A 22,135-nucleotide genomic window follows, 5' to 3' on the forward strand; every position below is an offset into this window, starting at 1 on the left:
ATTTTCAGTAATCCTTTCACACTCTGATTTATTGGCAGGGTACATGCAAGAATGTGTACTTAAATTACTTACGTATTCTTGGTTTCTTTCTCCATTGTCTGACTGAACGTTTGCTTCCTCTGACATGCCTCAAGCACTAAGGTATCCTTTTGAAACAGCTCTTCCACAAGATCCATTATAGTTTTCCTTCTGGGACTGGGATCAAGGACATCTGCGAGTGAATGATCCTCGTCTATAATTTCCTTCATGAGCTCCTCCATTCTCTGGTCTTCAGGGGACTTTGTCTTCACCCTCCGTTGGACCGAGACAGTACCTGGGTCTGTTGAAAGTTGCTGAGTTAGTTCTTTCCTGTTATCTTGATGGCTTTTTACTGGAAACAACTTATTGTTCTCACTTTCGTCCTCAACAGATTTTTCAGCTTGTGCCATAGATATTGGTAAGGGCATTTTGAAACTGGTGTTAGAACAGTTTGCCAAAGATCCCAACTCTGATGGCATGTACCTGTAATGGTGTTCCTTGCCATTTCCTCCTGGATTTATCTGAACAGATTCCCTTGTTGTCAGTGAATTGTTTTCACTAGAAGAGAGAAACATGGGGTGATGTCTAAAAGCTATAGTCAAGATGACATTTAAAAAGCATCGCAGATTCACAATGAATGAGTCAGCTCCCTCTTGGGTCAGGAGGTCCCTCTTCTCTACCAACCACATCCACCATAAATGTCTGCATTGCATTTTAACCCATAACCATAGTTTGCTTCCACCACGGAAGGAAAATTAAGGAAAAATGTGCTGGGAAAGGTATTTTCCAACATTATTCTGACATTACCTTGGTGGGGCAATAAAAGGTTGGTATTGATGAGGATTATTAACAGAGCCCTGAACTAAAAGAGCTTTAGTTAATGGACTCCAAGCAGGATTGGGTCACAGAAAGTAATAAAAAGTATAAGAACATTTAATATATTTTTGGGCTTGGGCAAAAGGGGAAATGATTTTCTTACATCAGAGGGAGCGGCACAGTAGCTAGCACTGTTGCTTCACAGCGCCAGGGTCCCAGGTTCAATTCCCGGCTTGGTGCACTGTCTGTGGAGAGTCTGTATGTTCTCCCCGTGGCTGCGTGGGTTTCCTCCGGGTGCACCGGTTTCCTCCCACAAGTCCTGAAAGACGTGGTTGTTAGGTGAATTGGACATTCTGAATTCTCCCTCCGTGTACCCGAACAGACGCCAGAGTGTGGTGACTAGGGGATCTTCACAGTAAGTTTGTCCCAGCCTACTTGTGACAATAATAAAGTTTATCAAATAGCACAAACTTTCCTCTCCATTGTCACTCAGATGAGAGGTAGCTCCCACTATGATCACGGTTGAGATTGATCCTTTGGTTTATAAAGGAAGGTGCCTGCCCACTTCTCAGCAAAGCCATATTAAGATTTCCGGAGGCCATGGGTAGCGGCAGTGAGGGTCCCATCCCCACACGGCACCCTCCTCCCCCTCCAAGACTAATTAAAATTTCCAGCAGCACCACGATTCGACATTCAACAAACTGGAACCTTGAGGCGTAGCAATTTTGGTGTCAAGCTCACCCTTGTGCTGTCTTTATTATCTTTCATTTCCACAGGTGAAGCATGAAATATGAACAGTGAAGGAGAAACCGGATACATTCGAGGGGGTGACCTTGTCCCTAATACTGAGTTTTGTATTTGCAGCTAAAGCTTTGAAATACATTGACTGTGCTTATCTGAAGCCGAGTTAAAGGAGACACTTAACCTTTGACTATTGGTCCTGTGGGTAAGATAAATGTCAGAGTATTTAAAAACTGCAATAAAACAATAAAATTAACCCATCTTTGCTGCCTTACCTGATCAATTGTGTAATTACTTTGGTTGCTTTATTTGTTGATGTCTCCGTGGGTGAAGGTTCGAATGTTTTTGACGGATGCTGTTGTGAGAGGTTAAATTGAACAGAAATGTTTTCGGAAGCTATGCAAGGATCTGTTGGATTGTTTTCTGATATTATACAGGAATCCTCGAGAAATACTTCATCTTCCCAGCAAGACAGGGGTGAAAGAGAATTCGGCTGATCCCCTGGTTTCCTGAGTGGTGATGGCAGCTTGGAATGTGGAGATGGAGATCTAGGAGAGGGAGGTTCTGCACCCAAATAACCTGCATGAACCTTGACCATGTTGGAACCTCTCTCCAACACAGTGGCGGCTGAGACCTGCTTGGTTCCTGACTTCATTTCTTCCCTCTTTAACTTAGTCCAGTTTTGTTTGGAAAAAGGCAGTCTCGGTGGGGGTGGGGGTCCTCTTTTCGATGTCATCGCTACATTATTCCATTTAGCCTGCACTTCACTCGTTCTTCCTTGAGATCCCGCATTTCCCGTTTCGGATCCAGGTTCACCATCAGTCACCAAGCAGTGGAGCTGGTCAGAACTTTGGCTCAGTAGCGTGGGACTTCTGGCTAGTGACAACGCCAATTCATTCAAGGACTTTCCTCTTTGTCTTTTCAGTTTGCTGGGTGCCAAGTCTTCGTGCTTGTCTTCATTACATTTTGCACAGGAAATCGTTACATTCGCAGAACTGATTGCAGCAGTAATGGGCCTGAGAAAGTACATTAAAAATTGACAAGATTAGGATTGTGAATGCAGAATTAGAGCACAAATGTCACAAAATTAATTTGTTTCATGCAAAACTGAGATTATAATATTTTCACATCCTTGCTCCCACATAGTAGATATATGGGGCTTGATTCAACCAAATCGGAACAAAGTCCCATAGTGAGCATGTTTAACCACATGTTTCCCAGTGGCTGAGGCCACAATTAGCCCCGTTGTGTACACTGGGGAGTTCCAGCGAGCGGAGTTCCCTAGTGGAGCGAGAGATCGGAATGCCATTTTTAAATGGCGCCCGATTTCTGAAGTGATCCCTGACCACCTACCTCCAGCCCAAAAGCACTATGGTAGGGTCCCCAGTCCTGCCCCCGCAGGTCACCCCAATCACACGCGCGCAAAAAATGCCAGCTTGGCACCTAGGCAATGCCATAGAAGGAGGCCATTCGGCCCATCAAGTCTGCACTGGCCCTTAGAAAGAGCCCCCCAACTTAAGCCCACATCTCCACCCCATCCCCGTAACCCAGCAGCACCACCTAACCTTCTGGACATTAATGGACAATTTAGCATGGCCAATGCCCCTAACCTGCACATCTTTGGACTGTGGTTGGAAACAGCAGCACCCGGAGGAAACCCACGCTGGGGAGAACTTGCAAACCCCACACAGTCATCCAAGGCCGCAATTGAACCTGGGTCCCTGGAGCCGTGAGGCAGCAGTGATAACCACTGTGCCACTGTGCCAGCCTAGCAGCGCCCATACCGACTGCCAATGCCATCTGGGCAGTACCAAGCTGGCACCCAGGTGGCACTGCCAAGCCCAGGTGGCATCGTCAGTGCCAGGGCACTACCTGCTCAAAGGGCATGCTGCTGGTGCCTCCGATGCCCTGGGAGACCTCCACAAGTGCTGTTCTGTTTGGCCCCCATTTGTGGGGACCAGTTTTTTTTTATTCAAAAAATATACTTTATTCATAAAATTTATCATAAGCATTACAGAGCATTTCGAATTGTCTTGACTGTATATTTCCATCAGAGTTACACATTGCCTTGACTTTCTTCCATTCGATTCAATTTTGATAATATTATACACATATCACTCTTTACATTACAATTCCTTCTTAAATATTTACATTGTCATGTTTGTTTTATACATTGGAGTGTTGGTGGCCCAGACCGAGGGGGTCTGTTACCCGCCCCTTGGTGTACATTTGCTGGAAAGACCTTACACAGTGGTCTTTCCCCATTGCGCCTTGGCGGCATCTGCCCCAAGCTTGAGTGCGTCCCTCAGCACGTAGTCCTGGACGTTGGAATGTGCCAGTCTGCAACACTCGGTCGAGGACAATTCTTTGCACTGGAAGATCAGCAAGTTTTGGGCAGACCAAAGAGCGTCTTTCACCGAGTTGATGACCTTCCAGCAGCAGTTGATATTTGTCTCGGTGTGTGTCCCTGGAAACAGTCCGTAGAGCACAGAGTCCTGTGTCACAGATTTGTTCAGGATAAACCTTGACAAATACCACTGCATCTCTCTCCAGACCTTCTTTGCAAAGGCACATTCCACAAGGAGGTGTGTGACCGTCTCATTTCCCCCACAGCCACTCCGAGGGCAGCATGCATTGGCGCAGAGCCTTCGGGTGTGCATGAAGAATCTGACAGGGAGGGCCCTTCTCACCACCAGCCAAGCTAGGTCTTGGTGCTTGTTTGAAAGTTCTGGTGATGAGGCGTTCTGCCAGATGACTCTGGCAGTCTGCTCAGGGAACCATCCAATGTCCTCCATGGTCTCCTTTTCCCTGAGGGCCTCGAGGACATTACATGCTGACCACTGCTTCATTGCCTTGTGGTCAAAGGTGTTTTTCTTCAAACACTTTTCCACGAAGGACAGGTCGTACGGTACGGTCCAACTACTTGGAGCATTCCGCGGCAATGAGGCCAGGCCATCCTTCGTAACACCGGGGACAGGTAGAACCTCAGTATGTAGTGACACTTGGTGTTTGCATACTGGGGGTCCACGCACAGCTTGGTTCAGCTGGACACAAAGGTGGCCAACAGGATGAGGGAGGAGTTGGGTACGTTCCGCCCTCCCTTCTCCAGAGGTTTGTACATGGTGTCCCTTCGGACACGGTCCATCTTGGATCTCGAGATGAATTTGAAGATGGCTCGGGTGGCTGCTGCGGCGTAGGGTCGGGTTATGGGCCAGACCTTCGCCACGTGCAGTAGCACCGAGAGTACCTGACACCTGATGACCAGGGTTTTGCCCGCAATGGAGAGGGAGCGTTTCTCCCATCAGCCCAGTTTCTGCCTTGCCTTTGCTAAGCGCTCCTCCCAGGTTTTGGTGCACGCCCCAGCAGCTCCGAACCATATCCCCAGCACCTTCAGGTAATCTGACCTGACAGTGAAGGGGACAAAGGACCGGTCGTCCCAGTTCCCAAAGAACATGGCCTCGCTCTTGCCACTGTTTACCTTGGCTCCCGAGGCCAGTTCAAACTGATCGCAGGTGGTCAAGAGCCTGCGTACAGACGCAGGGTCCGAGCAGAAGACGGCAACGTCGTCCATGTACAGGGAGGCCTTGACTTGCATGCCTCCACTGCCTGGGATCGTCACTCCCCTTATACCCGGATCCTTCCTGATGGACTCGGCAAAAGGTTCTATGCAGCACACAAAAAGGGCAGAGGAGAGAGGGCAGCCCTGCCTGACTCCGGATTTGATCTGGAACTTTTCTGAATCCCACCCATTGATTGAGACTGCGCTATAGATGTTTGTGTAGAGCAGTTTGATCCAATTGCGAATTCCCTCCCCAAACCCCATTTTGGACAGCACATCCATCATGTAGGTGTGTGATATTCTGTCAAAAGCCTTCTCCTGGTCAAGTCTGATGAGGCAGGTGTCCACCCTCCTGTCCTGCACATAGGCGATCGTATCCCTGAGTAGCGCGAGGCTATCAGCGATCTTCCTGCCGGGTACAGCACAGGTCTGGTCAGGGTGGATCACCGACTCCAGAGCAGACCTGACCCGATTGGCGATGACCTTGGCTAGAATTTTGTAATCCACATTCAACAGTGAAATGGGTCGTCAATTTCGAATTTCTTCCCTTTCCCCCTTCTGCTTGTAGATGAGGGTGATGATGCCTTTCCTCATGGACTCTGACATGCTGCCTTCCAGAAGCATACTCTCGTACACTTCCAGCAGGTCTGGGCCCATCCAGTCCCACAGAGCCGAATACAACTCAACCGGTAAGCCGTCGCTTCCGGGAGTTTTACTCGTCTCAAAGGACTTGACGGCCTCATCCAGAGTTAGTGGTTTGTCCAGGTTTCCCAGCTCGCTGTCGCCTTTGACCTCCGTGATAGTCGACAGGAAGGTCTGGGAAACAGTGCTATCTGTTGGCTTCAGGGCATACAGTCCCGCATAAAAGGATTGGCTGATCCTCAGGATGTCAGACTGCGATGACTTTACAGAGCCATCTTCTTCCTTCAGGCTGCTGATCACAGAGGTCTCTCTGTGCACCTTTTGGAAGAAGAAGCGTGAGCACTTTTCGTCCTGCTCCACGGAGCGGACTCTGGAACGGAAGATAACGTTGGAGGCCTCCGAGGTGTAGAGCGAGGCTTGCTGGCTCTTCACCTCTTGGAGATCCTCCTTGACATCCACCCCCATCGACTGCAGCTGGAGCAAATTCTGCATACTTTTCTGGAGCCTGGACATGACCCCTCGTCTCTCTCTCACTTTTTGAACGCCCTTGAGGATGAAGAACCTCTTGTTATTCCCCTTGATTGCTTCCCACCAGAGATGTAGGGCCTCAAAGAGGGGTGTAGCGCACAAAGACTCACGAGAGACGAATAGAGATGAAGTCGATGAGGCTTTATTAAGCGTGACTTGTTCCCCACAGTCCAGTAACAGACTGGCCAGCGGGGGAGAACTCCTGGTTCTTATACTCCGCCTTCAGGGCGGAGCTAGAGGTCAACAGCCAACCAGGACCCGGGATCTGTCAGCCAATGACATCACGGCTTCACAGTCCCACATGACCCCTAATGCATACTACCACATTCACCCCTTGTTAAAAATGAACCCGGCGGGGTGGTACTTCGCATGGTGGTAAGGGTTTACAAGGCTGGTCCTGGGAGGAAAACATTTGCATGTCATCACAGTATGTACAGGGTTTTTTTTTTGTTTTGCACTATTTACAGTGGTCGTAAGGGGGAAAAGAAAAAAAAAGTTCTTGTTAAAGTCCACAACATTGTAGTGTTACATCGTGCCACGAGTCGGTCGGGCGGTCTGGTCGTTCTTGTCGATCGCCTCGGCCCCGGTGGTGGTGCTTGTTCCCGTGTTGTCGTCTCCGGGAGCCTTACGGTTTCTGCTTCAGCTTCACTTCTGGTCAGACCTGGGAGGAGGACCGATCCTCCCGGGAAGGGGGCGGTGGCGGGGTGCGCCGGTGGCAGGGAGGGGGTGATTGGTGTCGGGGGGGTGTGCGTGTTGCCGGCGGGCGCCAGATCTCGCAGGGAGACCGTGTCCTGTCGGCCGTCGGGGTACTCCACGTAAGCGTACTGCGGGTTCGCGTGGAGGAGGTGAACCCTCTCGACCAACGGGTCCGACTTGTGCGCCCGCACATGTTTTCGGAGCAAGATGGGTCCTGGGGCCGCCAGCCAGGTCGGCAGCGACGTTCCAGAGGAGGACTTCCTGGGGAAGACAAGGAGGCGCTCATGAGGCGTTTGGTTAGTGCTAGTACACAGTAGCGACCGGATGGAGTGGAGAGCGTCTGGGAGGACCTCCTGCCACCGTGAAACTGGGAGGTCCCTGGACCGTAGGGTCAGTAGGACGGTCTTCCAGACCGTGCCGTTCTCCCTCTCTACTTGCCCGTTCCCCCGGGGGTTGTAGCTGGTCGTCCTGCTCGAGGCTATACCGTTGCTGAGCAGGAACTGGCGCAGCTCGTCACTCATGAAGGAGGACCCCCTGTCGCTGTGGACGTATGTGGGGCAACCGAACAGTGTGAATATGGTGTTAAGGGCTTTAATGACTGTGGCCGCTGTCATGTCAGGGCAGGGGATGGCGAAGGGGAAACGGGAGTACTCGTCCACCACATTCAGGAAGTATGTGTTGCGGTCGGTGGAGGGGAGGGGCAATTTGAAATCCAGACTAAGGCGTTCAAAGGGACGGGAAGCCTTGATCAGGTGCGCACCATCCAGCCTGAAAAAGTGCGGTTTGCATTCTGTGCAGATGTGGCAGTTCCTTGTGACTGTACGGACCTCCTCCACAGAGTAAGGGAGGTTGCGGGACTTTATAAAGTGGTAGAACCGAGTGACCCCTGGGTGGCAGAGGTCCTCGTGGAGTGTTTGGAGGCGGTTAATTTGTGCGTTGGCACATGTGCCGCGGGATAGGGCATCGGACGGCTCGTTCAGCTTTCCGGGACGGTACAGGATCTCATAGTTGAAGGTGGAGAGCTCGATCCTCCACCTTAAGATCTTGTCATTTTTAATTATGCCCCGCTGTGCATTATCGAACATGAAGGCTACCGACCGTTGGTCCGTGAGGAGAGTGAATCTCCTGCCGGCCAGGTAATGCCTCCAATGTCGCACAGCTTCCACTATGGCTTGGGCTTCCTTTTCCACTGAGGAGTGGCGGATTTCTGAAGCGTGGAGGGTTCGGGAGAAAAAGGCCACGGGTCTGCCCGCTTGGTTAAGGGTGGCCGCTAGAGCTACATCGGAGGCGTCGCTCTCGACCTGGAAGGGGAGGGACTCGTCGATGGCGCGCATCGTGGCCTTTGCTATATCCGCTTTGATGCGGCTGAAGGCCTGGCAAGCCTCTGTCAACAGAGGGAAAGTCGTGGTCTGTATTAGGGGGCGGGCCTTGTCTGCGTACTGGGGGACCCACTGGGCGTAATATGAAAAGAACCCCAGGCAGCGTTTTAGGGCTTTTGAGCAGTGAGGGAGGGGAAATTCCATGAGGGGGCGCATGCGTTGGGGTCGGGGCCTATTATCCCATTGCGCACTACATATCCCAAGATGGCTAGACGGTTTGTGCTGAAAACGCACTTGTCCTCGTTGTATGTGAGGTTCAAGGCTTTAGCGGTCTGGAGGAATTTTTGGAGGTTGGCGTCGTGGTCCTGCTGATCGTGGCCGCAGATGGTTACGTTGTCGAGATACGGGAGCGTGGCCTGCAACCCGTGTTGATCAACCATTCGGTCCATCTCTCGTTGGAAGACCGAGACCCCGTTTGTGACGCCAAATGGGACCCTTAGGAAGTGGTATAAACGCCCGTCTGCCTCGAAGGCTGTGTACTTGCGGTCACTTGGGCGGATGGGGGGCTGATGGTAGGCGGACTTGAGGTCCACGGTGGAGAAGACCTTATATTGGGCAATCCGATTGACCATGTCGGATATGTGGGGGAGAGGGTACGCATCTAGTTGTGTGTACCTGTTGATGGTCTGGCTATAGTCTATGACCATTCTTTGCTTCTCCCCTGTCTTTACTACTACCACCTGTGCTCTCCAGGGACTATTGCTGGCCTGGATTATGCCTTCCTTCAGTAGCCGCTGGACTTCGGACCGAATGAATGTCCGGTCCTGGGTGCTGTACCGTCTGCTCCTAGTGGCGACGGGTTTGCAATCCGGGGTGAGGTTTGCAAACAAGGATGGGGGCTCAACCTTGAGGGTTGGGAGGCCGCAGATAGTGAGTGGGGGTATTGGGCCGCCGAATTGGAAGGTTAGGCTCTGCAGATTGCACTGGAAGTCTAATCCCAGTAATGTGGGCGCGCAGAGTTGGGGAAGGACGTAGAGCCTGTAGTTTTTAAACTCCCTCCCTTGCAACGTTAGGGTTACTATGCAGAAGCCTTTAATCTATACGGAGTGGGATCCTGCAGCTAGGGAAATCTTTTGCGCACTGGGACGGATGGTCAAAAAACAGCGTCTTACCGTGTCGGGGTGGATGAAGCTTTCTGTGCTCCCGGAGTCGAGTAGGCATGGTGTCTCGTGGCCGTTTATCAGCACCGTTGTTGTCGTCGTCTGGAGCGTCCGGGGCCGTGCTTGGGCCAGCGTCATTGAGGCCAGACGTGATCGTAGTGCTTGAGCGTCTTCCTCGAACCCCGTGGAGCCGTCGACACTGGGGTCCGTTGTTGCCGTCCAAGATGGCGGCGAGGGTGAACAAAATGGCCACCCCCATGCATCGCACAGGGCTGGGGGGTCCCAAGATGGCGGCACCTCTCCTCCCCTCGTGGTGGCCGGGACCCAAAATGGCGGCGCCTGCGGGTCGCACATGGGGCGCTGGGGGGGTTGGGGAGCGTTTGAAACGCGCAGGACTCCTTGTTCTCCGGGGACAGCGGTGGCCGGGACCCAAAATTGCTGCGCTTGCGGGTCGTACATAGGGCACTGGGGGGGTTGGGGAGCGTTAGAAACGCGCAGGACTGCTTCTTCTCCTGGGACAGTGGCGACCTCCCGGGGCCGGCACACAGCCGCGAAATGGCCCTTTTTCCCGCAGTTCTTGCAAATCGCTGCGCGGGCCGGGCAGCGCTGCCGGGGGTGTTTCGCCTGGCCGCAGAAATAGCAGCGGGCTCCCCCGGGACGACTTGGAGTCTGAACCGCGCAAGCCTGTGGGGTGGGGGGGGGGGGGGTTTGTCGCGACGGGGGTCCATGGAGCCCAAGGGGCTGCCGCGCGGTCGGGGCCGTACGCGCGGGCGTTTCGCGCGGCTACATCCAGGGAAGCTGCAAGGGCCCGTGCCTCTGAGAGTCCCAGCGACTCTTTTTCCAAAAGCCTTTGGCGGATTTGGGGAGAGTTCATACCTGCGACAAAAGCATAGCGCATCAACATGTCCATGTGTTCAATCGCGTTTACCGGCGGGCAGCTGCAGGCCCGTCCCAAAATTAGCAGCGCGGCGTAGAATTCGTCCAGCGATTCTCCGGGACTTTGCCGTCTCATTGCGAGTTGGTAGCGTGCGTAGATCTGGTTCACTGGGCGAATATAGGTGCTCTTTAGTGCTGCGAACGCCGTCTGGAAATCCTCTGCGTCTTCGATGAGAGGGAAAATTTCCGGGCTCACCCTCGAGTGCAGGACCTATAGTTTCTGGTCTTCTGTGACCCGGCCGGGGGCTGTTCTGAGGTAGGCCTCGAAACAAGTCTGCCAGTGTTTGAAAACTGCTGCTGAGTTCACTGCGTTGGGGCTGATCCTCAGGCATTCCAGGATGATCCTGAGCTCCATCGTCCTTTAAGCACGCTTAATAAATTGTAGCGCACAAAGACTCACGAGAGACGAATAGAGATGAAGTCGATGAGGCTTTATTAAGCGTGACTTGTTCCCCGCAGTCCAGTGACAGACTGGCCAGCGGGGGAGAACGCCTGGTTCTTATACTCCGCCTTCAGGGCGGAGCTAGAGGTCAACAGCCAACCAGGACCCTGGATCTGTCAGCCAATGACATCACGGCTTCACAGTCCCACGTGACCCCTAATGCATACTACCACAAGGGGTTTCACGGTTCTTCAACCCTTGTAGTCCCTCCTGAGTTCCTCGAGGTTCTCAGGGGTCAGCAGTTTTACATTTAGCTTCCATGTCCCCCTGCCTATCCCCTGGTCTTCCGCAGGTGGCAGTCGGCCAGTAGGAGGCAGTGGTCAGAGAAGAACACCGGCCTTACGTCGGTGGACCTAACCGTGAAAGCTCGGGACACAAAGAAGAAGTCTATCCTGGAGCGGACGGACCCGTCTGGCCGTGACCATGTGTATCTACGCTACGCTCTATCTGCAGGGTTGCTGCAGACGTCGAGCAGCTTGGCGTCTTATACCGTTTCCATCAGGAATCTGGACGTAGCGTCTAGTTTGCTGTCGGCTCTGCCGGATCGTCCAGCCGCATCGATGATGCAGTTGAAGTCACCACCCAGGATGACCGGCTTGGAGGTGGCCAACAGCAGTGGGAGTTGCTGAAGGACTGCCAGCCGCTCGCTTTTTACGGCCGGGGCGTACTCATTAATAAGTCTGAGAGGGGTGTTTTTGTATTTCACGTCTGCTACGAGGAGGCGCCCGCCCACCACCTCCTTAACGTCGGAGATGGTGAAGTTGCCTCCCCGCAGCAGAATACCCAGTCCGGAGGAGCGGCAGTCGTTTCCTCCTGACCAGATGGATGGCCCATGGGACCACCAGCTCGACCAGCGCCTGTAGTTGCTGAGGTGCGGAATTCCGCACTCCTGCAGGAACAGTAGGTCAGCTTTCACATTTGCTAAATAGTTGAGTGTGGCTACACACCGCGAAGTATCTTTGATGCTTCGCACATTTATGGATGCAATTTTTAAACCCATTGTAAAAAGGTAGATTTACCAGTCTCAAGAGTCCAGAGTCTATACAGTTGGCTGTTCCAGCTGTTGGATGTTCCCCAGCATGCCGGTGGTGCTCGCAAACTTTAGCACAGTTGCAGGGCTGAGAAAACTGTTCTGGTCCGCACTGGCCCCGTGAACTTGATGCAGGTGCATTTTGGGGGCTGGTGTAGCCCTGTCGTTCGTTGTGGCAGTCAGTAGGTGTTGGGGTTGCAGGCCGGTCTTCGCCTGGGTTGTTGCTGCTTGTTACTTTCGGGGGTTGGTCTGAGACCTTGTTTTTGATGTCCGGCGTTTGGTGGCCTTTGGCCATATTGCTGTTCCCATGAGCCAGAGGTTGATTGCCTCGGCGTGTTTTATTTTCTTCCCGGTCTGTGGTCTGGGGGGGCTGTGCCTCCCGTTCCACATTGGTGCTTAGTCTCTTTATTTGAGGCCTATTCTTGTCTTGTTTTCCCTCATCCGAGGAGGTGTCGGCGCTAAGTCCGCTGGCTGAAAGGTGTCGCATTTTCCCACTCCCCGTCGGGGGCTTCTTCCGTTTGTTTTTTTGTTTTCTCTTTCGTTTGTCCCTGTTCACTGTTTCCCAGGGCTCTTTATTCTTTGTCCCATCCTCTTCCTCTTCCATTGAGTGTTCCTCGTCAGATGAGGCTGGGGCTGGGTTGTCAGGGCGTGCTGGGGCCTCCTCTTTTTGTAGGGGGCCCTTCTGTTGCTTTTCCACATTCTGTGCCGTGGTGTCTTTTTCGGTGGGGGGGTGTATGAACCTCCTCTCTGGTCGCCTTTTTAACTCCGCTGCTGATGATCTGTGCATATGTCGCCCCGCGTTTCGGGCAGGCCCTGTAAAGATGGTCGGCTTCCCCACACAGGTTGCAGCACTTGTCTTCTTTGCAGTCCTTAGTCATGTGTCCCTCCTGCCTGCAGTTTTTGCAGAAGGTCACACTGCAGTTTGCGGCAACATGCCCCGTTTTGTCACAGGTGTGGCATACTCGTGGCTGTCCCACGTAGTAGAGGTAGCCACGATTTCCTCCAATGGCGAAACTGGAGGGGGGATGCAAGATGGTTCCATTGCCGTCTGTTCTCAGAGTCACCTTGATCTGGTGTTCACTTGTCCAGATGCCAAAGGTGTCTTTCACTTGCACGCTGTCACTTTTCAGCTCAGCGTACCTAGCGAGGAACGTGAGCACATCAGACACGGGGACGTGGGGGTTGTACGTGTGCAGTGTACCAACCCGGTTTTGCTGCGACGGTAGCGTAAACAGAGGCTCTGCAGTCAGGAATGACAGGGGACTCTGGTTACCTTTTTCCTTGAAGACGTTGAAGAATTTGATGCACGCTGCGACGCTCTTGAAGGTGACATCAAAATACCCATTGTTGGGGAAGTTTTGCAAGCAGAAGATATCTGTTGCTTTAAACCCACAACACTCGAGCAGCACCCGCTTCACGAAGAGTTTCCGGTCCACAGGTGACTCTCCTTCCGCTTTCTTCACTGTGACTCGGACAGTGTTTTGCACTCCCCAGCCTGGTGGTCGGGATGCAGCTGCATCCATAGCTCGTGCGTTGGGCCTGAACTGTATCAGCTACCAGAGGTTTAGGCCAGCATGTAGATCCACCAATAGCAGCCGAGCTCCAAACGTTTCCTCTTTGACGACTTCAATTCCTCCGAGTTCTCCAATCCACGATCGACATCGAAATCCTCAGCTTCCCTCGATCAAACGAAACTACACTTGATCTTAGCCAAAAGGCCGAGAAGCGACTATTTGTGGGGACCAGTGCTAAACAGCACTCAGCCCCAATATCTCCAAGGTGAAGGGGATGAATCCCAAAGCCTCAGGTACCTCAGGAATCTGAACATTAGAATGAGACTAAGGGCTGGATTCTTGTGCCCCGCTCGCCGCAAGAACGCCACGGACGAGAGGCGGGCAATGGAGAAGTCTACTGACCTCGGGCAGGATTGTGGCGGTCGCGGCCGGAGAATCCCGTCCGAACTGTCTCGCTCTAATATGCAGATTTGCCAAAAAGTGATCGTCTCGCGAGGACACGTTGGATATGCGAGGCATTGCATGCAATGTAGATCCCGGGAAAGGGGTCTCTCGGCTTTCACCGGCCATGCTGCACGAGCTGCTTTTCAGGCGCAGCATGGGCATTGGAACACGCCCATGGAATAGAACTTTAATAATAACTCCAGCTAAAGCTAAAGGCTTGTCCTTTAATGATTCCAAAAGGAGCTGGAAAAATAATTTTCTAAGTGCAGAACCGCGATATTTGAAAATAATCACAGGTAAATAGAATCCAATATCACAAGGAACATGAGGATCCAATTAAAATGACCCCATACATCTCATAGGGCTATGTTATGACAGAGTTGACACCATCCTCTGCTGGTGAATGAGTGAATTTCTCTAGATTGCTGCAAATATCGACTGACCAAAGAATTGTAGAACAGTTCAGGCCAAAGGGGACCATTCGGCCTGCCGTTTTCATGCTGGCTCTCTGCAAGAGCAACTCAGCCAGTCCCACACCCCTGTCTTTTCCTCATAGCCGCACAATTTTTTTCTATTGTGTTCCTGTGCCGCTAATAAGGAAAACACCTTAGATTTTCCAACTGGAAAGACTGTACATTTTCTCCACTGCAGCAGCCAATTATTTCCCAAATTATTCCAGGCCTGCCCTCCTCTGTGACTCTATCCAGGAGACAATTCCATGTGTTAATCACTTGCTGCACAAATAACCATCTGATAATGTGTTTTCAATTTACCTTTCACTCCTTTGAACCTACCCTTCACAGTTTAATTTTAAGGAATATTAAGAACTGACCTGTTCCATTCCCTTAATTTTTCTTATATACTTGTATATACCAATCTTCTCTGAAAGCAGAAAACTTTGATGCTAAGGACCAGCCTTTTTGATCCTTTGTTTGAACACTTCTCACCAAACAGGACGAGTCACAGAATTTAAAGTGCAGCCTGACCAAAGCATTGTACATTTTCATTATAGCCTCCTCAGAGTTGTATTTATGGATTATTTTCTTGCCAATTTCCAAATCTTTTTCAGATGATGATGAAGACAAATTTCCTCCTAAATTTAGTGTAAACCCCCCCCCCCCCTCCCCCATGTGGCCCTTGCCTTATGTTACAGCAGTTGTCTACGGTATAGCTGTGGTTTTTTTGGGGGGAACGATATCCCTACGTAGAATACTCTGTTGAATCGCACAGATATCATCTCATGGCTTATGCCTACAGTCACTGCTTTAATAGGTTAAAATATTTTCGAAATATTTAGTATTGTTATTTCCAACTTGTAACCATCACACAAAGAGCTCGTCATCCAAACAGTCCATGTTATGCAAACGCCGACGTTTTATGGTGTTTGAACTGTTGGCTATTTCCAAACTAATAAGTAATGTAAAGAGATACATTCTTCAATTTGAAAGTGTTTGACAAGCTCATTTCCATCAGCACATTAAGTTTTGACGTAAAGTCATATCAAAGTAACTTACTATGTTGCTGATCTATTGGCCCATCGACTCCTGTCTCTCTCCAGCACTGGGATAAGATTTCCACCTGTGCCCCAATGATTTTATTGTTGGACCTCGAACAGGCAGAGGGGAAAGCAACTTGGGAATGATTACCATGGTCTGACTGCCTGCCTTACACCTTCTGTGGCTTGGTTCTAGCAATTGAAATTATGACTGCCCATGAGACACGCAAATGAGGCAAACACGGCCTCTGCAATGATGGACAAGGAAACACATTCTTATAAGTCACCAAACAAAGAAATGGGACAGGGTTGCATGAGGGGCCTATGTAATTAATTTCAGAGTGCTGCCACACACAGGCGCCAGGAGAAACATTTTCAATTTTAAAAAAAATTTAGAGTACCCAATTCTTTTTTTCCAATTAAGGGGCAATTTAGCGTGGCCAATTCACCTACCCTGCACATCTTTTTGGGTTGTGCGGGTGAGACCTGTAGTGATGTGAATTAACATGTGTTTGTGTAAATATATATAGCCTCCGACCAGTAGGTGTCAGGCAAGTAGTAGCATGTGACACTGAAGCCTGGGGGGAATCTTGAGGAGAAACCATCGTGGTCAGTCAGGTTTGTATTAGTTCCAGTTTCATAGCATTAGTTTTCATCCTACAGTTTATTATACTAGAATAAAATTAACTAGTCTGGAACTAGATGTTCTTTAGTGCGCCAACTCAGTAAGTGTTTCCGCACAAGAACATAACAAGGCCCACGCAGACAAGTGGAGAATGTGCAAACTCCGCACGGACAGTGACCCGGGGCTGTAATTGAACCCGGGCCTCGGTGCCGTGAGGCAGCAATGCTAACCACTGTGCCGCCCTAAAAACACTTTCGGTATCAAAACATTAAAATAGCTTTTGCATCAGAAGATATATTCTGGCTGTCTTCTCCTTGCTGTCTTGGCAGAGTCTGCGGGCATTGGACAAACCCAAGAATGGCTCAATCCCAAGATGGTCACAACTCTCTGACTGAGGCCACAGATCTGTGTCCCACATGGAACGATCCTCAGGCTGAACAACAGGGTCAGGAGGGCATCATTAGGTCAGCGAGAAGATGCTCCTTCAGCTCAATTCTGCCTGTGCAATGTTGCAGCTTAAAGCACATGACATGCTCTTTTCAAAAGTCAGATGTCTTGTCACTCACCTGGAAGAGTTGTTGCTGCTGTCCATTTGCCTCAGTGTTTCTGAGCTTAGAGCAGGAGCTGAATCCTTCTGCACCAGAAAAAATCTTAATAAAAACATGTCATACTCCTTCATTTGTTTGATTTAAATTCAATACATTTTTGAAGACACATGATGGACCCTCATCAGGGAACATTAAACAGGCAATACAGTGCAAATGTCTGGTATTGATACAATAAAAAGAATATAGAAACACTGGGAATAGTGCAAAAAAGTTTTGCTAGGAGAGTGCCAGAACAGAGATATTGCACTTCAGAGGAAAAATTGAACAGGCTGTTTTTTTGAGAAAAGGGAAGACGTGGAGTTGATCCAATTGAGGCCTTCTGAATCCTGAATGGATTGGGCATGGTAAATATGGAGAAAATGTTTCACTTGTGGAAAACTCCTAAACTCAGGCCATCAATATAACTTAGATACTCATAAATCTAATAGGGAAATAAGGAGACATTTCTTAACTTGGAAAGTGTTAGAAAGGGAACTTGCTACCACAGAAAATGGTTAACGCAAGTAGCTCAGATGCTTTCCAAAGGAAATTAAGTGAGAGAATAGACAATAAGGTGAATGGGCAAACACCAATACAGACTAATTGGGTTGTTTCTTGCTCTATATTCTATGTAATTCTACATAATGCTATAGATCATAGTAAAAGTGTCACTTTGTTTACATTCAAAAGGATTGTAACAACACTTACCATTCTTAACAAATCATCTAACTAACATGTGTGCTACTAATTCTTTTCAAACTCAGATTTTACTGTGGTTAAATGAGAAATTTTGCAAGAGGAACAGCATTAGCCATAGCTTTCCCTGGGTCTAATTTGTTGATGTGTAACAGAAACTTTTGAACTAAGAGATTCTTGATTGTTTTAGTTACATAACATTTCTAAAATCTCAAATTCTATATTCAAATTATTTTACAATTTTTGCAAAGAGCTCTCACTGTTCTCAGGATTCCTATCCTCTGCTTCTCATCTGTAATCACCTCACATCGGACCATAATCCACTTAGAATCCGTTGGGTCTGGACTTAGCACTCAGAGGGCCCAGTCCATGCTTCCTCTTTCAGCCTGGTTGGTCACTGTTCACATCAACCACAAATGTTTGGATTTGGCAGGTGGGTTTACAACCAGATGACCTTCCTGCCACTTACCCTCTTCATTTATTCAGACAGGGCACCAGCACCATTGGGCTCTGCTGTGGCCAACAAGTTCTGAAGTGGGTCTTGAACCCAGAGTTTCCCAGCTCAGAGGCAGGAGCTCTACCAATTGCACCACTTAGGGGCCAGCCCATAGCAACGCAAAAATGAGAACGACTCAACCACAGCTAACGTAATGTGAATACATACCTGTAAAGACAATGGAGATGACTTTGATCTCGGGCGCCTGACAAACTGAACAGATTTTGGTTGGTCTAGCAAATTCTCTGTGGAGGCAAACGTTCCGGAAATAGTAACGCCATCTTCCTGCTCTTGGAAGTGTTGGCTCTCGCAGGTGGGAGATATGTTCCTGCAGACGGCAGGGCTTGCTGACAGGTTATCCCATGGTTCCCACAGTATCTCTGCAGACTTGTGTCGAGATATATTCTGCCCTTTTGCAGGATTGACGCTGGAACATGGATTGTGACTCCACTCGGAAAGCCTCCTGTGCTGGGTTGAATTTACCATTTGTCTTTGGTCACAAAGGAGTTCTGTGCTACAAGATCTCTGACCTCTCTTGCGATCCACGTACTCAACCAATGCCTTGTGCTGGATCTGCTTTAACCCCCCCGACGATGCATTTGCCGCTGCAGACGTCATCTCAAACAGTTGCCGCCTTGAAGCTACAAAGCTCCTCTCTCCGTGTGTGTTTGGGAAGTTGAAGGTCTTTTCTTGCTCCCATGAAGGAGTGTATTTTCTTGAACTGTTGGGCACACCCAATTGGTTTATTTTTTCAGGTTCTGAATGATACATTTTCTTTTCTTGCAACGTCAGTCTTTTCCTGCTCCCTACACGGGCAGCATGGTGCTGAGACGATGGAGGTTTAAATCCTACATCCTCTTGGAATACTTGTGATAACTGGGTCATGGTTGTTGAATCATCAGGGAAATGACTGGGGTCTGTCAAAGAGACTGTACGAAAATGTGTAATGCTTGGCCTCTCGGTAGCCTTCTGCTTAACTCGGTTTGGCCAACTGAACTGGAGATCTCTGCGTTTAAAAGAGGTCTCCGTCAGGACCTTAGTCTGAGCATGCTTTACTTGGTTTCTATAAGCAATTTTAGAAGAATCATTCGGTGAGCCAGAGACATCCACAGATTCTTCATTCAATTGGTTGAGTTCAGTGGATTCATCCAAGAGCTGGGAAGAACTCTTGCACTTTCGAAGCTGTGCTATTTTATTCCGGAACCCCCTGCGCAAATCTCGGTTTCCTTCCCTCTGTCTGTATTCCTCCTTTGACCCCTCAGTGAGTTGCCTTTTCTGTGCCGTATTCAGTGCTGCATTTGTAGCCATATTTGTGCTTTCGATAGTTAGTCGATGCAACATTGGAGTATTTTCAGCAGTGATTGCACCATTAGCACATAACTCTCTTGTTGGCCTTAACGAATCGTTCTCTAGACCACTGCAGCTATTTCTTGCAGCCGAATGTGGATTTATTTGAAATCCTGCACTGTCTGTGTTATTTCTCATTTGCCTTTGGCTTGTGTACTTGCTCTGCATTGCTGACCCAAGCACTGTAGGATGTGGTTTAGGGTTCTGAGACTTTTCTTCGGGTCCACAGTAGAAGATCTGGCTGCTGCTGATGGTGCCATGCCCTCTAAACCCAGGTTCTCCACACGTCAGTTGTAAGTCGAGTCTAGGTGACTGAGGTATTAAGTGTCTGGCATTCACCTCATTTAAAGATTCTTGTTTCTCTTTGCTACCTCTCGTGACATGAAACTTAGGATCTACCTCAGATCTTTGGGGTTCTATAGTCTTCTCTGGATCCCTAGCCAGGATAGGGCCTGAAAAGCCTTCTGCTGGCCTGGGCTCCCGAGTAGATGTGTGGGTGTATGTGTTAGCGAAGTAAAAATATAGTGCTGCTTTCTGATTGCTTTCACTAGGACTACCAGGAGTTACCACAGGTGGTAGCTCAAGGTGCTGCTGGCTAATGGGAGCTGGCTTAGTTCCGTGTGCCAAGGGTAGATTGCAGATTTGTTGCTGTGATTCCGCACAGTCAAGTGTGACACCAGAGCTGTGATGGATAAAGGAAGGAGGGGAACCAGTTGCGTTGCTCTGAGGTGCCTTCGCAGGCTGTTTGGAAGTAAAATTGTCCGCACCTTCAAGTGAATGGTTGTACTTTCCCACAAAGCCCGTAACGTTTAAAGGAGGTCTACACCATGGCGCCTGGGAATAGACTTGTCCATGATCAGAAGGAAGTCCATCAAGGGACAGGTTTATTGTCTCCCTAGACTGGTGATTATTTTCAATAGTCATCCCTTCTGTCTTGGTCTCAATTGATGATCTCCTTGTCGCATCCTGTGGGCATGGCCCATCATAGTCGTAATAGCTACCAAGGCCATCATGTTGCCGGGCAACTAGGAAACTTTCACGGCGCGTTGGTGGAGGAGGTGGGTTTGGCCAACTATACTTCTCATCATGACCATTATTATTGGCGTTCTCCATTGATGGGAACACAGGTCTCTCTTCAGTTCCCATAACACCAGCATCACAGGTTATTGAGGTCAGATTTGTGTCAGTTTGTTGTAGTACCTGTGAGGCAGGAGCCTTATGGAACACATTTCCTGACTGTCCAGGACTCTTGCGACAATGAGCTAGAGACAGGTCATCTGGAGCAATGAAAGACGTAGAGAAGGAACTGTACCCAGAGTCCCCTTTGCTACCATGGTGTCTGGCCTGGTCTAAGTGGCCAGTGAGCCTGTCGGGAGAGAAGTGACTGGAGGTGGCTGCTGTGTGGTCAAACCTGTTCATGCTTCAGCTGTTGTTCTGTAATCTGATATTCATCATTTCCAAAGGAGGCTGCAAAGGTTCGTTTACTTTCTTCAGGTGAAACGATTTCTGAAAGGAGATTAATTACAGTTAAAGCACTTACTGCCATGTAAAGCAAGAATGCGCATAAGCTTAACATAGTTTTAGGGCATCCCAAAGTGCTTCTAATCATGTAGATAAATGCAGCAGCCAATCTCGCATACAGCAACATCCCACAGATAGAAAATTAAACTAATGAGCAATTCGTTGGTACCATGGGAGGGAGGAACGTTGACCAGGAAAATGTCCTGCATTTGGAACAGGGTCATTTATCGGTCATGTCAACCTGAATGGATAGCAGGCTCCATTTTAACATGTAATTTGAAAGAAGCCACTTCTCACAATCCAGCAATATCTCAGTATTGCACCAGAGGGACAATAGACAGTATACTCAAGTCAGCAAATGGACTTGAACCCGCAACTTTGTAATCAGAGGCAACAATGCTCCCAAGCTAATACTTTGAGTGTCAATAACTGTGATATATTTATGGGCATGGCCTAGATTAGAAATGTTATATACTGCACACAGTGCCAGTCGCTAGCTGAGGTTCCAAGCACATGAAGTTGCAGAAATCAGCTGGTGCTCTGTGGAGAGGTACTCAGCAAAGTCCAGGTATTTCGCAACAAAGAGGGAGGAATAAAGGAGAAAGAAGTTTTCTTTATCTGGGGGGGGGGGGGGTGGGGGGGGGTGAAATATGCTTCAAACTATTATTTTTTTCTCACAGTCAGTCACATAGACCAATGATTCCTTAGCCGAAGGAGCAGGTGAATCATAAAATCATAGTTTACAGTGCACCTAACCTTTGGATGCTATGGTGCAATTTAGCATGGCCAATCCACCTAACCTGCACATCTTTGGAATGTGGGAGGAGACCGGAGCACCCGGAGGAAACCCATGCAGACAAGAGGAAAATGTGCAGACAAGCTGGGAATCGAACCTGGGTCCCAGGCGCTGTGAAGCTGAGCTGCCTGGCTTAGCATCACTCAGAAACCAATCACTCATTTCAATCAAATGAAGGAAAAATTTAACTTATAAAAGAAAATGATGTGAAATTCTTGTTTGATCATCTAATTCGCTGCATTATGCCATTGCAACAACAAGAAGAATTTCAACACTCTTGAGATTAATTGCACAAGGCAATCATAGAATCTTACAGCAGGGAAGGAGGCCATCGGCCCATCATTTCTCCAGAAAGAGCTACCTAGCTAGTCCCGTTCCCCAGCCCTCTAGATTAATCACTTTCAAATATATATCCAGCTCTCTTTTGAAACCTATGGAATCTACCTCCTCCACTCTCCCAGGCAGCGTATTCCAAATTCCACCAACATGGAGTAAAAATTCCTACAGAGCAGAAGGAGGCCATTCAGCCCATCGAGTCTGCACCGACCCTCTAAAATAGTACCCTACTCCCCCGCCGTATCCCTGTAACCCCATCCAACCTGCACATCCCTGGACATTAAAGGGCAATTTAGCATGGCCAATCCCAATAGTAATGCTGGATACCAGGGCTAGCTGATGCTTTAAGGTACCAACAACAGGAAGCATGACACACTCACACACCTCTCAA

General features: G+C 49.4%; 1 protein-coding gene across 4 annotated transcripts in view; it reads right to left on the reverse strand.

Moving 5' to 3' along the window:
- LOC140427072 (protein Shroom1-like) overlaps positions 1–22,135 on the reverse strand; it is a 145,575-nt gene that overhangs the window by 50,313 nt on the left and 73,127 nt on the right. For all 4 annotated transcript variants that reach the window (XM_072512550.1, XM_072512548.1, XM_072512549.1 and 1 more), the window contains exons 2-5: positions 17,913–20,597; positions 16,532–16,599; positions 1,851–2,591; positions 73–576 (exon numbers count right to left, since the gene is read on the reverse strand). In XM_072512550.1, coding sequence (XP_072368651.1) covers positions 73–576; positions 1,851–2,591; positions 16,532–16,599; positions 17,913–20,510 — 3,911 coding nt within the window. In that variant the 5' untranslated portion in view covers positions 20,511–20,597. The remainder of the gene's footprint in view (positions 1–72; positions 577–1,850; positions 2,592–16,531; positions 16,600–17,912; positions 20,598–22,135) is intronic.

This window comes from Scyliorhinus torazame, chromosome 7 (genome assembly GCF_047496885.1).
Source record: "Scyliorhinus torazame isolate Kashiwa2021f chromosome 7, sScyTor2.1, whole genome shotgun sequence".
Lineage (NCBI taxonomy): Eukaryota > Metazoa > Chordata > Chondrichthyes > Carcharhiniformes > Scyliorhinidae > Scyliorhinus > Scyliorhinus torazame.